The sequence below is a fragment of the Neophocaena asiaeorientalis genome, unplaced genomic scaffold (genome assembly GCF_003031525.2).
Source record: "Neophocaena asiaeorientalis asiaeorientalis breed wild unplaced genomic scaffold, Neophocaena_asiaeorientalis_V1.1 scaffold473, whole genome shotgun sequence".
Taxonomy (NCBI): Eukaryota; Metazoa; Chordata; class Mammalia; order Artiodactyla; family Phocoenidae; genus Neophocaena; species Neophocaena asiaeorientalis.
This window is the reverse complement of record NW_020174935.1, coordinates 1,445,420-1,462,990: the sequence shown is the minus strand read 5'-3', so window position 1 is coordinate 1,462,990 and position 17,571 is coordinate 1,445,420. Positions and strand designations below refer to the sequence as shown.

The following is a 17,571-nucleotide window of genomic DNA, read 5'->3' as shown; positions in this document are numbered from 1 at the left end:
AGCGTCTCCTGATGGGATGATTATTGTTGACCCTTGCTGCCTTTTTAGATGATCCTTTGTAGGCCTCTTGCTTTTCCTTTCATCCCTAACGTCGCTCCTCCCTCCACCCATAGGCCAGGGTATGACTAGTATCCACTCGCATGTCCACGCTCTCCCGCGGTGCCCACACTCGCACGCTCTGGCCTGCAGCTGACCTGCTCTTTTGGCAGGTGACATCCTGGCACAGAGGCAGGGGTGGCCTCCAGCCAGTTGTCATGCAGCTTTGGTGGCCCTGCCTGAGGAAGGTAGTGTGCTTTCTGGGAACCCAGGAAATAACAAGGCATCTGATTCTGTTACCCAAACTGGGGACAGTTTCCATAGCAGAAACTGTGACCCTGTGGGTAGGAAACAAAATTTCCACCCAAACCTATGGCAGTGTTTCTAAGTCTTTACGTTCGTGTTCATTTCCGAGGAGCTTGCTCTTGTGTTCTCACAGAGCTCTTTGGGAAGCCCGTGGTAGCAGGCACCAAAGGTTTTAGACAAATGCCCCCGATGGAGTGTGAGATGACCCTGGTCCCTTTGTGGCATCCAGTAGAGAGGGGACACTGGTTTTGTTTGTGTAATTCAAATGACCAGTGCTAAGCTCTTTGAGTTCCCAAAAGTCAACCCCATACTTTACAGAGTGAGGACACCCCGTTTGCATAGGGCAGGGTCGCCCATCACGTGCGTTCATGTCCGCCATCTTTGATCACAGCAGCCCCGCACTGCGGATGAGGAAACTGCGTCAGGGGGCAGGACACTGCTGGTCACCTGTGCACAGCGGCAGCCCTGGAACTTCTCATCAACCCTTCTTCCCTCCCACTCAGTGCTGCTTCTCTCTCTTTCCCCTCCTTTCCAGGTCCCTCCAGGCCCAGAATCCGGGGAGCAGCGCTGGTGGGGAGCCACCTGGGTGCCCGTGCAGGAAACCGCCGTGCGAGGTGAGGTGGGCATGGGAGACCGAGCCCAGCTGACCAGAGACCCCGTTTTCTTCCAGACTGAGGGGGAAGGTGGCGGGGCCTCCCCGCCGGCCCCACGGAGGATGCAGTTCTTTGGCCGCCTGGTCAGCACCCTCAGCAGCGTCACCAACTTGTTCTCCAACCCATTCCGGGTGAAGGCGGTGGCCGTGGCGGACTACAGCTCCAGCGGCCGGGTCCGGGAAGAAAGGCAGCTGTGTCTGTTCCAGCACGCTCCCAGTCGCACGTGGGACTGCATCCTGGTCAACCCCAGGAACCCCCAGAGTGGATTCCGGTGGGTGATGGTCCGTTGCCCCACACACACTTCTCTCCTTTGACTCCTCCCAGGTCTCAGCCTGGAGGTCCCTTGGCCGAGAGCAGCTTCTTCAGGTTGACATCTGAGGGGTCTGTTGGGGGTGGGGCTGCTTTTAAAACAGAGGGAGGGGCTTCCTGGACTCGACACCTTCCGGACCATCAGGGTCCCGGCAGCAGGGGCTGGGGCTGGAGGACTGTTGCCTCCCTCGAGGCTTGACCCATACAGATGGAGGGAGGGAGGAAGGATGGGGAAGCCGAGAAGGTCAAATCGGGGAAGGCCCAGGGATCACCTGTAGCCCTGGGTCCTTAAGGCACGACTGTCCTCGTAGGGGCTGGTTGGCCGAGGTTTGTTCAGGGGAGCCTGGAAGGGGTGGACAGCTGCTCTTCTCAGGGCATGCTGGTCCCCCCTCCGTGGGCTAGAGGAACGTGTAGGAACCCAGGACAGGGCTGAGGAAGCTGAGCAGCTGCAGGGCCGGTTGGGAAAAGGGGAGAGGAGTGACCAAGGACCCCACATGCAGGGTCCAGGGAGCTTGGCAGAACGGGGCTGAGTTGGGCTACGGCTGATGGTCTTGCTTCATTCGTTCACCCATCTGGCTGTCCTGTCGTCCAGGGAGTGAGCTGGGAGGCGCAGATGGAGGATGGAGGGTGGGAGGCTGGAGCAGAGGTTCTGAAGAGCTGCAGAAATGGTGATGCCAAGGCCTGGGAGTCGCTGGGAGTGAGGGCTGTTGGGGGGATGGGGGCACTGTGCCAGAGCCCTGGGCTTTTCACTGTGGGTAGTCGTCGTGGGGGGTTCCCCACTGCTCCGAACACCCTGCGCTTTGTGGAGAGAAGGCTTGGTGTACTGGACTTCCTCTTCAGGGGGCCGAGGTTCTGTCTTTTAAGTCTCCTCCTTTACTTGCCTGGAGGGCTTTGTCCCCAAAGTACTTAAGTGTGTTGGACGGAGGTGTGAGGGTCCTGCTTCCAGCCTCCAGGTAGAGGTGCTCCTGTTCTGTAACTGCAGAGCTTCAGGCTGGGGGAGGGGATCAGGGTCTTCTGAATCCTCAGGTTTTATTCCCTAAGGCCTGGGAGTCTCACAACACCCCTGTGGGTGGAGAGTTGGACGCTGGCTGATACAGACGGCCGCAATGATAGTATCGCGTTATATTAGTGCATGTGAGGGGCTGGTCTAACTGTTAGCTCCCTCTGTCCTCACCACAGTCCCCAGAGGTAGGGCTATTATTGACCTCTTCTTACAGAGGAGGAAACAAAGCTCAAAGAAGTTAAGTAACTTGCCTGAGGTCACAAAGCCACTCATAGCAGAGCTGGGGTACAGACATCCTGGTTCCAGAGCCCACCGCTTCCTTTTCCTTCAGGTGGGCCGCTTTGCAATGTGATGAGCTGGGCCCATCCTGGGCCCCCAGCCTGACATATGGTCCAGGCGCCTGGCTCTTCTGGGGTGAGCCCCGTGGTGGTCACTTGTAGCACCGCTGTGTACATTGTGATAACGTCCATACTTCTCTTCCTGGTACGAGTTAATCATTTACTGCTGACATTGATTTGTGACATATGCTGTTTGATGAACCCCGCCAGCCCCTCGCTGGTATCTCAGCAGAAGCAGGGCTGCACTTCCCAGGAATCCTGGGAGGAATCATCAAAGCGTGTGTGACATGTGATCTTTACTTCTCGAAAGGCGACTGACTGTTGAGGCCCTCTGTGCTGGGACTTTGCCTGGACACACACCCTAAGGTTTGCCCGTTCACTGTTTATCCAGCCCACAGCCCATCTCCACCAGTGGCAGGTCTCTGCCCTCCAGGGGCTCAGGTAGTAGCCAGAAAAGGTGGATCAGGACCCGGCATTCAGTGGGGTCAATGTGGGGTACATGGGCTTGTGTCAGACTCATGTTCCCCGGACAGACCTTCACTCTTTACATGTTTTCTTTGCCTTTGTTTTTCCATCTGCTAAGAATGCTCTTCCCGCACTCCTTGGCCTGCGACTCACGTGTCCCTGCTCTGTGAGCCTGTGCTCACCCCTCTGTTCTCCCTCAGCAGTGTCTGTACCTTTGTCCGCCCCTCTTGCCACGGATTGCCACATGTCTGTTTGCACATCTGTCTCCCCCACCAGACCACAGAGCTCTGGAAGGACAGGGCCTGGGTCTGAGTCAGTATTCCGTTGTATGGAATGTACCACATCTTCTTCATCCATTCATCTGTTGATGGACGCTTAGGTTGCTTCCATATCTTAGCAATTGTAAATAATGTTGCCATGAACATTGGGGTGCATGTATCTTTTTATTTACTCACTTATTTATTTGGCTGTGTTGGGTCTTTGTTGCTGCGCACGGGCTTTCTCTATTTGCAGCAAGCGGGGGCTACTCTTCCTTGCGGTGCACAGGCTTCCCGTTGCAGTGGCTTCTCTTGTTGTGGAGCACGGGCTCTAGGTGCACGGGCTCAGTAGTTGTGGCTCACGGGCTCAGTAGTTGTGGCACATGGGCTCAGTAGTTGTGGCTCACGGGCTCTAGAGCGCAGGCTCAGTAGTTGTGGTGCACAGGCTTAGTTGCATGCGGCATGTGGGATCTTCCCGGACCAGGGCTCGAACCCGTGTCCCCTGCATTAGGAGGTGGATTCTTAACCACTGTGCCACCAGGGAAGTCGGATATTTTTCTATATTATCTTCTAGGAGCTTTATTGTTTTGCTTTTACAACTAGGTTGATAATCTACCTGGAATATATATGTTTTTTTAATGTATGGTGTGAAATAGGACTCAAGTTTCTTTTTATTGTTTTTCGGCTGGAGATTCAGTTTTCCCAGGACCTTTTATCACAAACTGTTCTTTTCCACTGCTCTAGAATGCCATTGGACATAAATCTAGGCGTCCCTCCCTGTAGGAATGAATTCGTTTCTAGTTACTGTTCTATTTTTCTTTTCTTGCACCAATACAATGCTGTCTTGTAACACCATAATAAATCTTGATATCTGGTAGGACAAGTTCTCACTTCCTTCTTCTTCAAGATTATCTTGGCTATTCTCAACTCTTTGCATTTTTATGGGACAAAGGAGTTCCACCCACAAAACAAACAAGCAAAGAAAGAAAGAAACAAAGCTTCTGCTCTTGAGATTTAAGATTGGTGTTGCACTGACTCTATAGATCAGTTCAGTAAGAATTGACAACTTGGTGGCGCAGTGGTTGAGAGTCCGCCTGCCGATGCTGGGGACGTGGGTTCGTGCCCCGGTCCGGGAGGATCCCACATGCCGCGGAGCAGCTGGGCCCGTGAGCCATGGCCACTGAGCCTGCGCGTCCAGGGCCTGTGCTCCACGACGGGAGAGGCCACAACAGTGAGAGGCCCGCGTACCGCAAAAAAAAAAAGAATTGACAACTTAATACTGTCTAGTCTTCCAGACTATAAAACCTGAAATACCCTCCCACTTATTTAGGTTTTCTTTAATTTCTCTCAATAATTCTTTGTAGTTTTCTGCACATTCGTCTTGGACATATTTTGTTAGATTTATTCCTAGTGTTTGGCATGTTTTGATGTTCTAAATAATAAATGATATTTATTAAAGTTTAATTTTCTACCTGTTTGTTGTTGTGTATATCCAGGCAGTTGATCTTTTGTACATTCATCTTGTGTTCAGCAACCTTGCTAAACTCATTTATTAGTTCTAATAATTTATCTGTAGGACTTTTTGGGTTTTCTGAGAACATAATCATACCATCATGAACATAATGACAGTTTTTGCTTCTTCCTTTCCAATCCTTATACTTACTATTTATTTTTCTTGCCGTACTGCACTGGTAAGAATGATGAGTAAAGCGGTGAAGCAAGCATCCTTATCTCATTCCTGTCTCAAAAGGGAAAGCTTCAACATCATACCATTAAGCGTGATGTTTGTTCTAAGTTTTTTGCAGATACCGTCTGTTGCATTAAGGATATTCCTTTTTATTCTCGGTTTTCTAAGAGCTTCCTTTTTTAAAAATTCATGAATGGGTGTTGTATGTTATCAAATGCTCATACTGAAACAATTGAGATTTGCATTTATTAGCTCATTAGTTTCTCCTTTATTTTGTCAGTGTGGTGAATTGTACATTGATTGGGTGATCGGTTGGTTTTGAAACGTTAATGCAGCCATATATTCTGGGAATAAATCTCTCCTTGTCATGATGTAGCATCCCTTTTGTATATTGCTAGATCAAATCGAATATTTGTTTAGGATTTTCAGCACTATGTTTATGAGAGATATTATCCTGTAATTTTCTTTTTAAAAAACATTCTTATCAGGTTTTGGTGTCAGCTTTAACTGGCTGCATAAAAAAAGTTGAGAAGTAATCCTTCTCCTATTTTCTGAAAATTGTTTAAGATTGATATTACTACTTTCTTAAATGTCTGGAAGAATTCATGGGTGAAGCCATCTGAGCCTGAAGTTTCCTTTGTGTGAAGCTTTTCAATATGTATTCAATTCTTTAATAGATACCAGACTACCAGATTTTCTCCTTCTTCTTGTGTCAGTTTTGGTATGTTGTGTTTTCAGGAAATGTCAAATTCATTGACGTAAAGTTGTTCATAATGTCCTCTTTTATTCTTTTTAACATCTGAAGAATCTGAAAAGATGGTACTTCGGGTTTTCTGTATTTCTCATTGAGTTTTGTTAGGGGTTTATTGATTTTTTAAAGTCTTTTCAAAGAACCAACTTTTGACTGTGTTTAAGCCAAATGCTGCTGTATGTATACTAATGCCATTTCCCCTGATCATTAGCTGTTTTATTAATGTTTAAGTAGTTAAAAATTGCGAAATGCATCCTTGACTTATTACAGTCTACCTTTTTAAAAAATATTTTTATTTTATTTATTTATTTGGCTGCTTTGGGTCTTGGTTGCAGCATGTGGGATCTTCGTTGCCACGTGTGGGATCTTTTTTTTTTTAGTTGCGGCACGAGGGATCTTTAGCTGTGGCATGTGAACTCTTCGTTGCAGCATGTGGGATCTAGTTCCCTGACCAGGGATGGAACCCAGCCCCGCTGCACTGGGAACACAGAGTCTTAGCCCTGGACCACCAAGGAAGTCCCACAGTCCACCTTAAATTGGTACTTGGACACTTCCCTGACAATGCAGAGACCTTTGAATATTTCAGTTCCATTTATGCATCTCATCAACTTTTTGTGATGTATTTTCATTTTAATTAAATATATATGTAAATATTTCTATCTATATACCCCCAAACATTTTTATTGTTCTTAGAAACAGTCAATTCAGGGAATTCCCTGGCCGTCCACTGGATAGGACTCCATGCTTTCACTGCTGAGGGCCCAGGTTCAATCCCTGGTCAGGGAACTAAGATCCTACAAGCTGTGTGGCGCGGCCAAAAAAAAAAAAAAAAAACCCAAAACACAGTCAATTGAGACTTGCCCACGTAATACCTTTTCCGGTGTTCTTTATTCTTTCCTGCCTTATGTTGCTTCCATCTGAGATCGTTTTCTTTCTGCTTGAGTCTCTTAGTGCAAGTCTGCTGACAGTGAATTCTCTGTTTTTCTATCTCTAAAAATGACTATATTTTACCTTTATTCTTTCTTTTTAAACTGAATGAGAACGTGGGGCTTACCTCAGTTCCCTGAGTAAAAATGTGGGGCATACCTCAGTGTGCTTCCCTTTTCTCTAAACTCCTGGCCCGCTACGCCTTGCCTGCGTTTGGTTCTCTCCAGAACCTTCAGGTATTTGTTTGAATTTAATCCTGCCTTTATATTTGTTTTCACCAGGAAGGCTAGTCTGGTACGAACTCCTCTGTCATAGCCAGAAGTGGAAGTTCATCTCACAAATTTGATATGTAATGTTTGCACTGTCATCGAGTCAAGAAAGTTCCTAAATTTTACCATGACTTCCTGTTTGAACCGTAGATAATTTGTATGTATCTTGGTGAATTTGTAAACATATGGGAAATTTTTCGTTATCTTTTTGTTATCGATTTCTAGCTTAATTGCATCGTGGTTGGAGAACATAGTCTAAATATTCTCAGGTCTTTGATATTTGTTTCGATTTGCTTTATGGCCCAGCATGGGTCCGATATTTATAATTTTGTGTGTGTGTTTCAGAAGCATGTGTATTCTGTACTTGATGGGAATAATGCTTTATATATGTCTGTTAGGTCAAGTTTATTAATTGTTCTATATCCAATAGGGATTTTTTTTTTTTTTTGGTCTGCTTTTTGTGTAAGAAACTAGTAGAATATGTTAAAATCTATCAGTATGACTGTGGATTTGTCTAGTTCTCTTAATTCTGTCAAGTTTGACTTTGTTTTGGAGCTTTATTATTAGATACATAATTATCATATTTTCCTAGTGAATTGAAACTGTTATCATTACAAATTGTCCCTCTTTGTGTCCAGCAATGCTTTTTACCTTAAGCTTTACTTTTTCTAATATTAATATAGCTTCACCAGGTTTCTCTTGGTTAGTATTTATATATTTCCTTATAATTTTAATCTTGTAAAGAATATGTAGTTGTCTTTTCTTTTCCCTGTTATCCAGTCTGTTATTTCTTTTTTTTTTTTTGCGGTTCGCTGGCGTCTCACTGTTGTGGCCTCCCCCGTTGCGGAGCACAGGCTCCGGACGCGCAGGCTCAGCGGCCATGGCTCACGGGCCCAGCCGCTCCGCGGCATGTGGGATCTTCCCGGACTGGGACACAAACCCGTGTCCCCTGCATCGGCAGGCAGACTCTCAACCACTGCGCCACCAGGGAAGCCCCCAGTCTGTAATTTCTTATATTTATTTGGAACATTTAGTCTATTTATACTTCATGTAATTCTGATATATTTGGGTTTAAATCTACTGTCTTACTGTTTGCTTTTTTTTTGTTATTCTTCCACCTGTTTTCTTTTCTTTATTCCTTTCTTTCTTGTCTTCTTTTTATTTTTTGGTTTTTGTTTTGTTTTGTTTTAGCTTTATTGAGATGCAATTTACAAAAAATAAAATTTACCAATTTTAAGTGTATCATTCAGTGGATTTTGATAAAGGTACACACTCATGTAACCATCACCACAATACAGATGCACACCTTTTTTGTTATTCCCCAAATTTCCTCCGTGCTCCTTTGTAGTAATGCCTCTGCACCCACCACAGCCCTTAGCAAACACTGATCTACTTTTTTTTTTAAAATAAATTTATTTATTTTATTTATTTTTATTTTTGGCTGTGTTGTGTCTTCATTGCTGCGCACAGGCCTTCTCTAGTTGTGGTGAATGGGGGCTACTCTTAGTTGCGCTGCGTGGGTTTCTCACTGCGGTGGCTTCTCTTCTTGTGGAGCACAGGCTCTAGGCACGTGGGCCTCAGTAATTGTGGCTCACGGGCTCCAGAGCACAGGCTCGGTAGTCGTGGCGCATGGGCTTAGTTGCTCCACGGCATGTGGAATCTTCCCGCACCAGGGCTTGAACCCGTGTCTCTTGCATTGGCAGGCGGATTCCCAACCACTTTGCCACTGAGGAAGCCCCAACACTGATCTACTTTCTATCCCTATAGTTTTATCTTTTAATCATACAGCATGTAGTCTTATGAATCAGAGTTTTTTCCCTTGGCATAATGCTTTTGCAATTTATGATTAAATGTTTTCTTATTATTCTATTTTTCCATCTCTATTAGCTTGGAAATTTATACTCTATTATTATCTTTTAATGATAGCTTTTGGGAGGTAGTTCTCCTTGGGTCTCTTGTGTTTCTGTACATCTTACAAGCAGAGGCTCTGACTAGTTTTGTTTCGTTCTGTCTTTACAAGCATGTTTGTATTGTGAACAGCCTTGGAAGATAGAGGTAGAGTCTTTCTCTCGAGCAAAGGGTAGGTTTGCTTACTCTTCTATATAATAAAGATAATATTTTCCTCCAGAGCAAAGATTAGACAGATTTTCTCACTGATGATTATAACAGATTCAAGTTCCCTACACTCAGGGTTTCTGTCTTCTAATGCAACATGAGCAGGTGTCACCTGACCCTCTTCATGTCACCCTCTGGGAAATGGATCCCAGGGAATAGGCGCAAATGCTGATACCCTGGCACAAATGCTACTGCTGTGAGTAATAAATTGTCCTTTGTCCTTCATCCAGGAACCTGTGTCTTCTGCCAGCATCCATGAAACTGTGTCAGGCTAACATGTTAGTTTGCAAGTAGGGTAAAATCTGAAACCCTTCACAGTTCTTCTATTTATTTATTTATTTAACATCTCTATTGGAGTATACTTGCTTTACAATGGTGTGTTAGTTTCTGCTTTATAACAAAGTGAATCAGCTATACATATACATATGTTCCCATATCTCTTCCCTCTTGCGTTTCCCTCCCTCCCAAACTCCCTATCCCACCCCTCTAGGTGGTCACAAAGCACGGAGCTGATCTCCCTGTGCTATGTGGCTGCTTCCCACTAGCTATCTATTTTACGTTTGGTAGTGTATATATGTCCATGCCACTCTCTCACTTTGTCCCAGCTTCCCCTTCCCCCTCCCCATATCCTCAAGTCCATTCTCTAGTAGTTCTGTGTCTTTATTCCTGTCTTACCCCTAGGTTCTTCATGACCTTTTTTTTTTCCTTAGATTCCATATATATGTGTTAGCATACGGTATTTGTTTTTCTCTTTCTGACTTACTTCACTTTGTATGACAGACTCTAGGTCCATCCACCTCACTACAAATAACTCAATTTCATTTCTTTTTATGGCTGAGTAATATACCATTGTATATATGGGCCACATCTTCTTTATCCATTCATCTGTCGATGGACACTTAGGTTGCTTCCATGTCCTGGCTATTGTAAATAGACCGGCAATGAACATTTTGGTACATGACTCTTTTTGAATTATGGTTTTCTCAGGGTATATGCCCAGTAGTGGGATTGCTGGGTCGTATGGTACCCTTCACAGTTCTTGATAGAACCCTAGAGATTGTAACACACATCCTTGGCCTTACTGAAGTATAATTGGTACTTTGGCCTCTTCCAGAACAATACAAGGGTCTTAGAACCCTTTAACTGCATTTATCCCACTCCAGACTTCTATGCCATGTATTGTTTTTTATTAATATTTTTATTTTAAACCCAACAAGGCATTATACTGTCAATATTTATTTAGATTCACTCACATATTTACCATTTTCATGGTGCTTAATTTTTTTCCTGCATCTTTGACCATCCATCTAGGATCAACTTTCTTCTACCAGAAGAAAATCCTTTTGTATTTCCTTTTATTTGGGTCTGCTAATGTCACAGTCAGTCAGTCTGTCTCTCTGGTGCATTTGTTTGTTTGACTAGTGAAATATTTTAATTTCACCGTCACACTTGAAGTTTTTTTTTTTTTTTCTGGGTGTAGAATTCTCCATGGCATTTATTTTCTTTTAGCTCTTTAAGGATGTCATCTCATTATCTCTGGCTTCCATTGTTGAGTTTCATTGTTGAGTCTGATGGTTGCCCTCTGAAAACATTTTTTCTCTTCGCTTTTTTTTTTGTGTGTGGTACGCGGGCCTCTCACTGCAGTGGCCTCTCCCGCTGCGGAGCACAGGCTCCGGACGCGCAGGCTCAGCGGCCATGGCTCACGGGCCCAGCCGCTCCACGGCATGTGGGATCTTCCCGGACCGGGGCACGAACCCGTGTCCCCTGCATCGGCAGGCGGACTCCCAACCACTGCGCCACCAGGGAAGCCCTCTCTTTGCTATTTTTAATGTTTTCTCTTTGCGTTTTGTTTTCAGCAGTTGCTACATGGCACATGTGTCAGTTATTGCTACGTTACAATATGTTGACAAACGTGTCATTTTCAGTTATTGCTATGCAACAAACTCTCCCAAAGTTTAGTGGGTTAAAACAGTATCAATTATTTAGCCCACAAATCTGCCATTTGAGCAGAGCTTAGTGGGAAAGGCTCAGTTTGATTCTACATAGTATTAGCTGGGGTGGCTTGACTGCACGATCCACTCTTAAGATGACTCATAACTGGCAAATTGGTACTGGCTGTTGGCTGGGAGTTTATCCAGGGTTAAGGGTCCAAGAGTCATCTCCATGATGCTTCAGCTTCCCTGTGGTATGATGGCCGGGTCCCAAGAAAAAAGAGGTAGAGGCTTCCAGTCTCTTAAATCCTTGCTCTAGAAACTAGGACGGCATCACTTCTGCCATATTCTTGGTAAAGCAGTTACAAAGCCAGGTTAAAGGGTAAAGACACATAAATTCCCACTACTCAGTGGCTCAGTGGGAGGAATGTAACTGTGGATTTGGTGGGGGGGGGTAGAGGAGGATTTATAGAATATTTTAAATTAATGGAATAATGTTTTCCATCAATTTTGGAAAGTTCATAGTCATTAACTCTTCAAATATGGCTTCTGTACAATTCTTTTTCTATTCTGTTTTTGTATCTCCACTTATATGTATGTTAGATCTTTACATTATATATTCTATGTCTTTTATCTAGTTTCCTGTATTTTCCAAGCTTTTGTCTCTCCATGCTTTATTCTGTTTACTTTTTTCTTACCTATCTTCCTTTTCACAATTTTCTATTCAGCGTTGTCCAATCTGCTATTATACCTAACCACTGAGCTCTTAATTTTGGCAATTGTATCTTTAAATTCTGCAACATCCACTTGGTTCTTTTTTTTATATAGTTTAAAGTGTTTTGCCAAAATTGTAAATCTTCTATTTTATCCTAATATTGTCATAGTTATTTTAAAGTCTGTGTCAGGTAACTTCAGTATTTGTAGACCCCCCAGTTATAGGTCTTTTTCTCTTGTATATTGTCTCTGTTGGTTTTCTTTCATACTTTCTTTTTTTAAAATATTTATTTATTTATGGCTGCACTGGGCCTTAGTTGCGGCATGTGTGATCTTCTGTCACGGCGCATGGGCTCTTCGTTGTGGTGTGCGGGCTTCTCTCTAGTTGTGGCACGCTGGCTCCTCTCTAGTTGTGGTGTGCAGTCTCCAGAGTGCGGGGGCTCAGTAGTTCCAGCGCACAAGCTGTCTAGTTGTGGCATGCAGGCTCAGTAGTTGCGGTACGTGGGCTTAGTTGCCCTGCGGCATGTGGGATCTTAGTTCCTCGACCAGTGATCGAACCTGCGTCCCCTGCATTGGAAGGCGGATTCTTAACCATTGGACCACCAAGGAAGTCCCATCTTTCTTGTTTTCTTATCTCTTCATGTGCCTGGGGAGTTTTGCTTTCATGCTGGACCATGGATTTGCAACAATGCTTGTGGAAATATACGTGATGATATTTTTTGAAAAAGAAAGAAAGGAAAGGAAATCTTTTCAAATAAAAAGAAAGCCCCAACTCCATTTAGGGGTGTGTGTGTGTGGTGGGCGAAGGGAGTCCAGCTGGAGCAGGTCAGTCCACAGCAGCAAGCAGGCAGGCACCTGTTTGCAGGGACACAAGTCTTCAGATTCCATCAAGGGCACAGGCCAAGGGTTCCTCCCGGCTCACTTCTGTGTCTTCCTCCTCTGCCCTGGCTCCTCAGGCTCTTCCAGCTGGAGACAGAGGCCGATGCCCTGGTGAACTTCCAGCAGTATTCTTCCCAGTTGCCGCCCTTCTACGAGAGCTCCAACCACATCCTGCATGTTGAGGTCCTGCAGCAGCTGACCGACCTCATCCGCAACCACCCCAGCTGGTCGGTGGCCCACCTGGCGGTGGAGTTGGGGATCCGAGAGTGCTTCCGTCACAGCCGCATCATCAGGTGGGCGGGGGGCTTGGCCAGGTGGGGCAGGAGGGCAGGACCCTGGGGATACTGGGTGTGGATGGGGAGTCTCAGTCCAGCCTCAGTTCCCCTCCATAAACTCAAAGGTTGCCCAGAACGTTTGACTTCAAAAGGGGCAGCATTGCCTCTGGGTTAGAGCAGGGGAATGCTGACTAAAGTCAGAAGGAACAATGTAACATTTCTGGGGTGCCAGGTGCCAGGTGCCAGGCCCCTGGTAGCTGTTTTATACCCACCGTGAACTTGAATCCTCTCAACATGCCCATGAAGTAGTGTCACCCCAGTGAGAGGTTATGTGACTTGTGCAAGGTCACTCAGCTGCAGAGGGCTGAAGAGGCTTCAGATCCTTGGTGTCTTCTTCCAAAGGCCTGGTTGCCCTTCTGGAAGCTGGAACACTTAGTCTCGTATGTCTGTTCAGCCAACAGGCCCCTGGGGAGGGCCCCGTGCCAGCCAGAGGACTCGAGCTCACCATCCTGCCCTGAGGTAGCCACACCTCCAGTTCTCTGCTTCAGACAGCTTGGTTCAGCTCCCGGGCCCAAAGCTCAAAAATCTTCACTGCCTTTTACAGTTTACCGGCATGATCTTGGACGTAATGGTGTTTGATCTCACAATAGTTCTATCGATTTCCTAGGGCAGGCGTGGCAGGTATTATTTTTATTTTTTTGTAGACCCTAGAAAAGTTAAGTGAATTGCCCGAGGTTGGTGAGATTTCTGCCTTCTGCGATTCTTTCTATGCCACCCCACTGCCCACTTAAGGCTGGTGTGGCCCTAGGGCACATCCCTCATACAGGTGTGCAAACTGAACTAAAAACTGATAGAGGTCACATCAGTTACAGGTAAATTGTGACTCAGCCCTGAGTTTGAACCAGCCAGCTTGAGCAGGGCACGAATGCTCTTGGGCTCCTCCCCCACCTCCCCTGCGTCTGCACTTTTTCTCAGTGCCCCGCCCACCTCGTGCCACACCCCTCACCTCCCCGGCCCTCCCCTGCAGCTGCGCCAACAACAGGGAGAATGAGGAGGGTTGCACTCCCCTGCACCTGGCCTGCCGCAAGGGTGACTGGGAGATCCTGGTGGAGCTGGTGCAGTACTGCCACGCCCAGATGGACGTCACCGACAACAACGGAGAGACCGCCTTCCATTACGCTGTCCAGAGTGACAATTCCCAAGTGCTGCAGGTGAGCAGGGGTGGAGACAGGGCGACTGATTCTGGCCGCTCCTTACCACGGCCGCAGCTGTCTTTGGGCCTCTGGGCTCAGGTGTCCCTCCGGGCCTCTCACTGTCCCCACCTTGATCCTTGAGGCCTGAGCCCCTTCGTGGAGGGTGTAGCCCCACCTGGCACTTGCCTCCCCAAGCTTGTCAAGGAGACACATCCTCGGCCACTTTGCTCCTACAACCCTGGGAAAGTCCTCCAACCCAGCAAACCGAGCTCAAGGTCTAGTCCCGTCAGTCAGTTTAATTCAGCTTCTCCTGAGCACTCACCGTAGGCTGGGCCCCTGGGCCGGGTGGATTTCAGCCCCTGCCTGGAGGCGCCCATCGTCCAGCAGGACCTGAGCTTAACTTTTTACAGTAACTCAAAACAAACAAAACTCCATCTGGCTCCTGTAGGCATTTGCACCAAAGGCACTCCTTCCGTTAAATTTTTGATTAGCTGGGCAGAAAAATAAAAAATAAAGATTGTAGGCAAGTAGATCAAATGATGAAAAGGCTACCTTATATATCAGATAGAAAAGACAGAATACTGGGCAGTATTTTATTGCCTAGAATTAGAAGATTCTTGTAAAGGTTATATCCTTCTCTGTGCCTTGGCATCAGAATGGAACCACATTATTCCAGAAAATATGGATTCCTGTCTTATGATTAGTGCTGTCAGGGAAGGGAATTCTATCCCCACTGTTGAACTCTGCCCTTACTGAGACCCCACTGTGTGCTCAGCACAGCACCACGTACAACCTGCCTCGATTCGGAGGGCGGGTACACACTCTTATCAATAGCTGTCCTTTACCGCTGGTCCCGTGCCTGACCCTGTACTCAGTGTTTTATGTGTTCTAGTTAATTCTCAAGATAACCTCTGTGGGTGGGGGCCGTTAGCTTCTTCTCTTCGCCAAAGAGACTGAGGTTCAGCGAAGTTTTGTGCCCGGGGAGGGGTGCCACGGAGCTGTGAGCGGTGGGGCTGGCCCTTGAATCGGGCCTGGATGCCAGCACCTCGGCCAGCACCTGCTGTGTCCCTAGCCTGTCCACAGACCCAGCCGGTCACAGGGGTGCACAGGGGTCATAATTAACCTCAGGGAAACGGCTTTCAACCACAGTCGAGGAACTAAAATCCTCATGGCCGTTTTATTAATACTGGTGTTTTGTTTAATGAAAAAATAATACCTACACGTAGCTGAAAAATTCAGGCAGGACAGAAGGGTATGCAATGGAAAGCAAGTCTCATTCCCACCCAGACCCCCAGTGCCCATCCTAGGTACAACCTCTTTCACATTTCCTGATTGGGAAATTTTTCATACACGCCACGGTCATGCCAGACCAGCGCCCCAGCCAATACTGGCACAGTCAGCTTCTTTCTCTCCCCAAAGCCTCCTTTCTTGGTGGCTTCTCTTGAAGTTCTTGTCAGTGTTCTCGTGGAGTCCAGCTTCCCTTCCCCTGAGGCCCCAGAGAGGGACGGCCACAGCGGTGGATGTTAGCAAAGGGACAGGCCAGGGGCCGCGCTGTGTTTGGCGCCTGCCCACCGCGAGGTCTTGCTGTCAGCTCCTAGGGGAGAACGCATCGGCGGGCGTGAACCAGGTGAATAACCGAGGGCTGACCCCGCTGCACCTGGCCTGCCAGCTGGGGAAGCAGGAGATGGTCCGTGTGCTGTTGCTGTGCAGCGCTCGCTGCGACGTCGTGGGGCCTGGCGGCTACCCCATCCACGTGGCCATGAAGTTCTCCCGGAAGGGGTAAGACCCTGCCCTGCCCCACGTGATCCGAGGGGCCTCCCATCTGCGCAGCCAGTCCCCCTGCCCAGGCGAGCGGTGGCCTCCACAGGCTCATTAGGTGCGTGTCAGATCCTGGTGCCAAGGGCTGCCCTGGTACAAAGAAAGTGTTTGATGAACGTGTGGGGGTGTCAGTCTCGGCCCACGAGCTCTGCTGTGCAGAGAGCAGAACTTTGAAAGTTGCTCAGTCGTGCACCTTAATTGCTGACCGTGAGCCTCCCTCTACCAAACTGGAGATAAACAGTCTTAAACTTGCCACCACATCTGATCTGAGCAGCCCCTTCACGGCTGCTGTGCTGGTGCAGCTTCTTTGCTCAACTCGAAACCTAGGAATGCTTCGCAAGGTGGCCCAGGGCCCCATCCGCCTGATGCATCCCTCCTTCCTGGGGGGTGGCACTGCCGGGACTCAGGTGCCAGGCCCATGTCCTGGGGAGCTCTAGACCACTCATTTCTTCCTTCCTCCCCAGCCCTGGGAAACCTGGTCTCAGGATAATTCTTCTCCACGTGCAGTGTGTGCGCGTGCGTGCATGCGTGCGTGTGTGTGTGTAGGAGGGATAAAAGAGATGACTATCCCAAAATACTGCCCAGCAGGTACAGTAACTAGAATGAATGAGTGAGTGAATGAGTCAGGTGGTCCCTCAGTCCCGGGCACTGTGCCTTACAGAGGTGGTTGAGAGAAAGCCCGGAACAGGGGATACAGAAGTCGCCCAGTACTTTCCAGAGCCATGTGGTAGACGGGCAGCAAGAAATGAGCTCAGAGGGGCTGCCCTCGGGTTGGGGGCAGGCACGCTCCCCCTCCCTCAGGGTTTTCATTCCTCTGGGGTCTGCACCCACCTTTCGGCCCCTGGAGGGCATTGATGTCCCCTTGAAGGTCTGGTGCAAGCTTGGACAAACCCTCCTTTCCTTGATTCTTCCTCGTACAGCCAAGATGAACTAGAACTTTTGGGAAGATTTGACCAAATGGTTGGAGACAATCCCAGCACTCCCACCCCCAGTCACCCCCAGTTACTGAGTTGCAGGTTGCAACCTGAATGGACACACGTGATGAGCGATGCTCTCCCATACCCAAGGGCTGGCACGGTGGCCCTGCTCCAGCTTGGCTCCAGCCACCCTACTGGCTTCAGTCACCTTCTAGGTCCAGGTTACTTCCAAGATCCCGATGTGGCCCAGGTTGCTCCCTCCTCAGACACCTGCAACCACACCCCAGGCCTCCCGTGTGGATCGTTGCAGATGAGACAACGCGAGTCGTCTCATACCTCAGGTGCGCCCCGCACACAGCCACGCTCCTCTCAGGGCTCCAAGGGGGCACATCTGTCTGTCGCCACGTGGCAGCCCGCGCATTCATACTCCAAGAATCACAAGTGTTAGGGTTACTGGGACTGGTTCCATCCCAGCCCCAATCTGGGGGCCCCTCTGCTGTTGGTTGGCTCAGCCGAGCTTCACAGAGAGCTGGGTTGGGCCCAGGACCCCACTTTGACTTAGCATGATGTCTTCAAGGTTCGTGTGTGTCGTAGCTGTATCAAAAGGTCCTTCCCTTTTAGGGCGGAATTACTCCATTTTATATACCACGCTCTGCTTATCCGTTCGTATGTCCGTGGAGACTTAGGCTGTTTCCGTCTTTTGGCTATTGTGGGTAATGCTGCAGTAA

The 17,571-nt window shown here is 47.7% G+C and overlaps 1 protein-coding gene across 9 annotated transcripts in view; it reads left to right on the top strand.

Annotated features, from left to right (window-relative positions):
* The window catches only part of PLA2G6 (phospholipase A2 group VI), a 50,103-nt gene that overhangs the window by 7,756 nt on the left and 24,776 nt on the right, over positions 1-17,571 (top strand). For 4 of the 9 annotated variants that reach the window (XM_024761538.1, XM_024761536.1, XM_024761537.1 and 1 more), the window contains 4 exons: positions 1,013-1,266; positions 12,718-12,933; positions 13,943-14,126; positions 15,700-15,887. In XM_024761538.1, the coding sequence (XP_024617306.1) occupies positions 1,058-1,266; positions 12,718-12,933; positions 13,943-14,126; positions 15,700-15,887 (797 nt within the window). In that variant the 5' untranslated portion in view covers positions 1,013-1,057. Of the gene's footprint in view, positions 1-43; positions 1,267-12,717; positions 12,934-13,942; positions 14,127-15,699; positions 15,888-17,571 lie in introns of those variants that run through there. The other 5 variants (XM_024761535.1, XM_024761541.1, XM_024761542.1 and 2 more) reach the window with 3 other exon arrangements.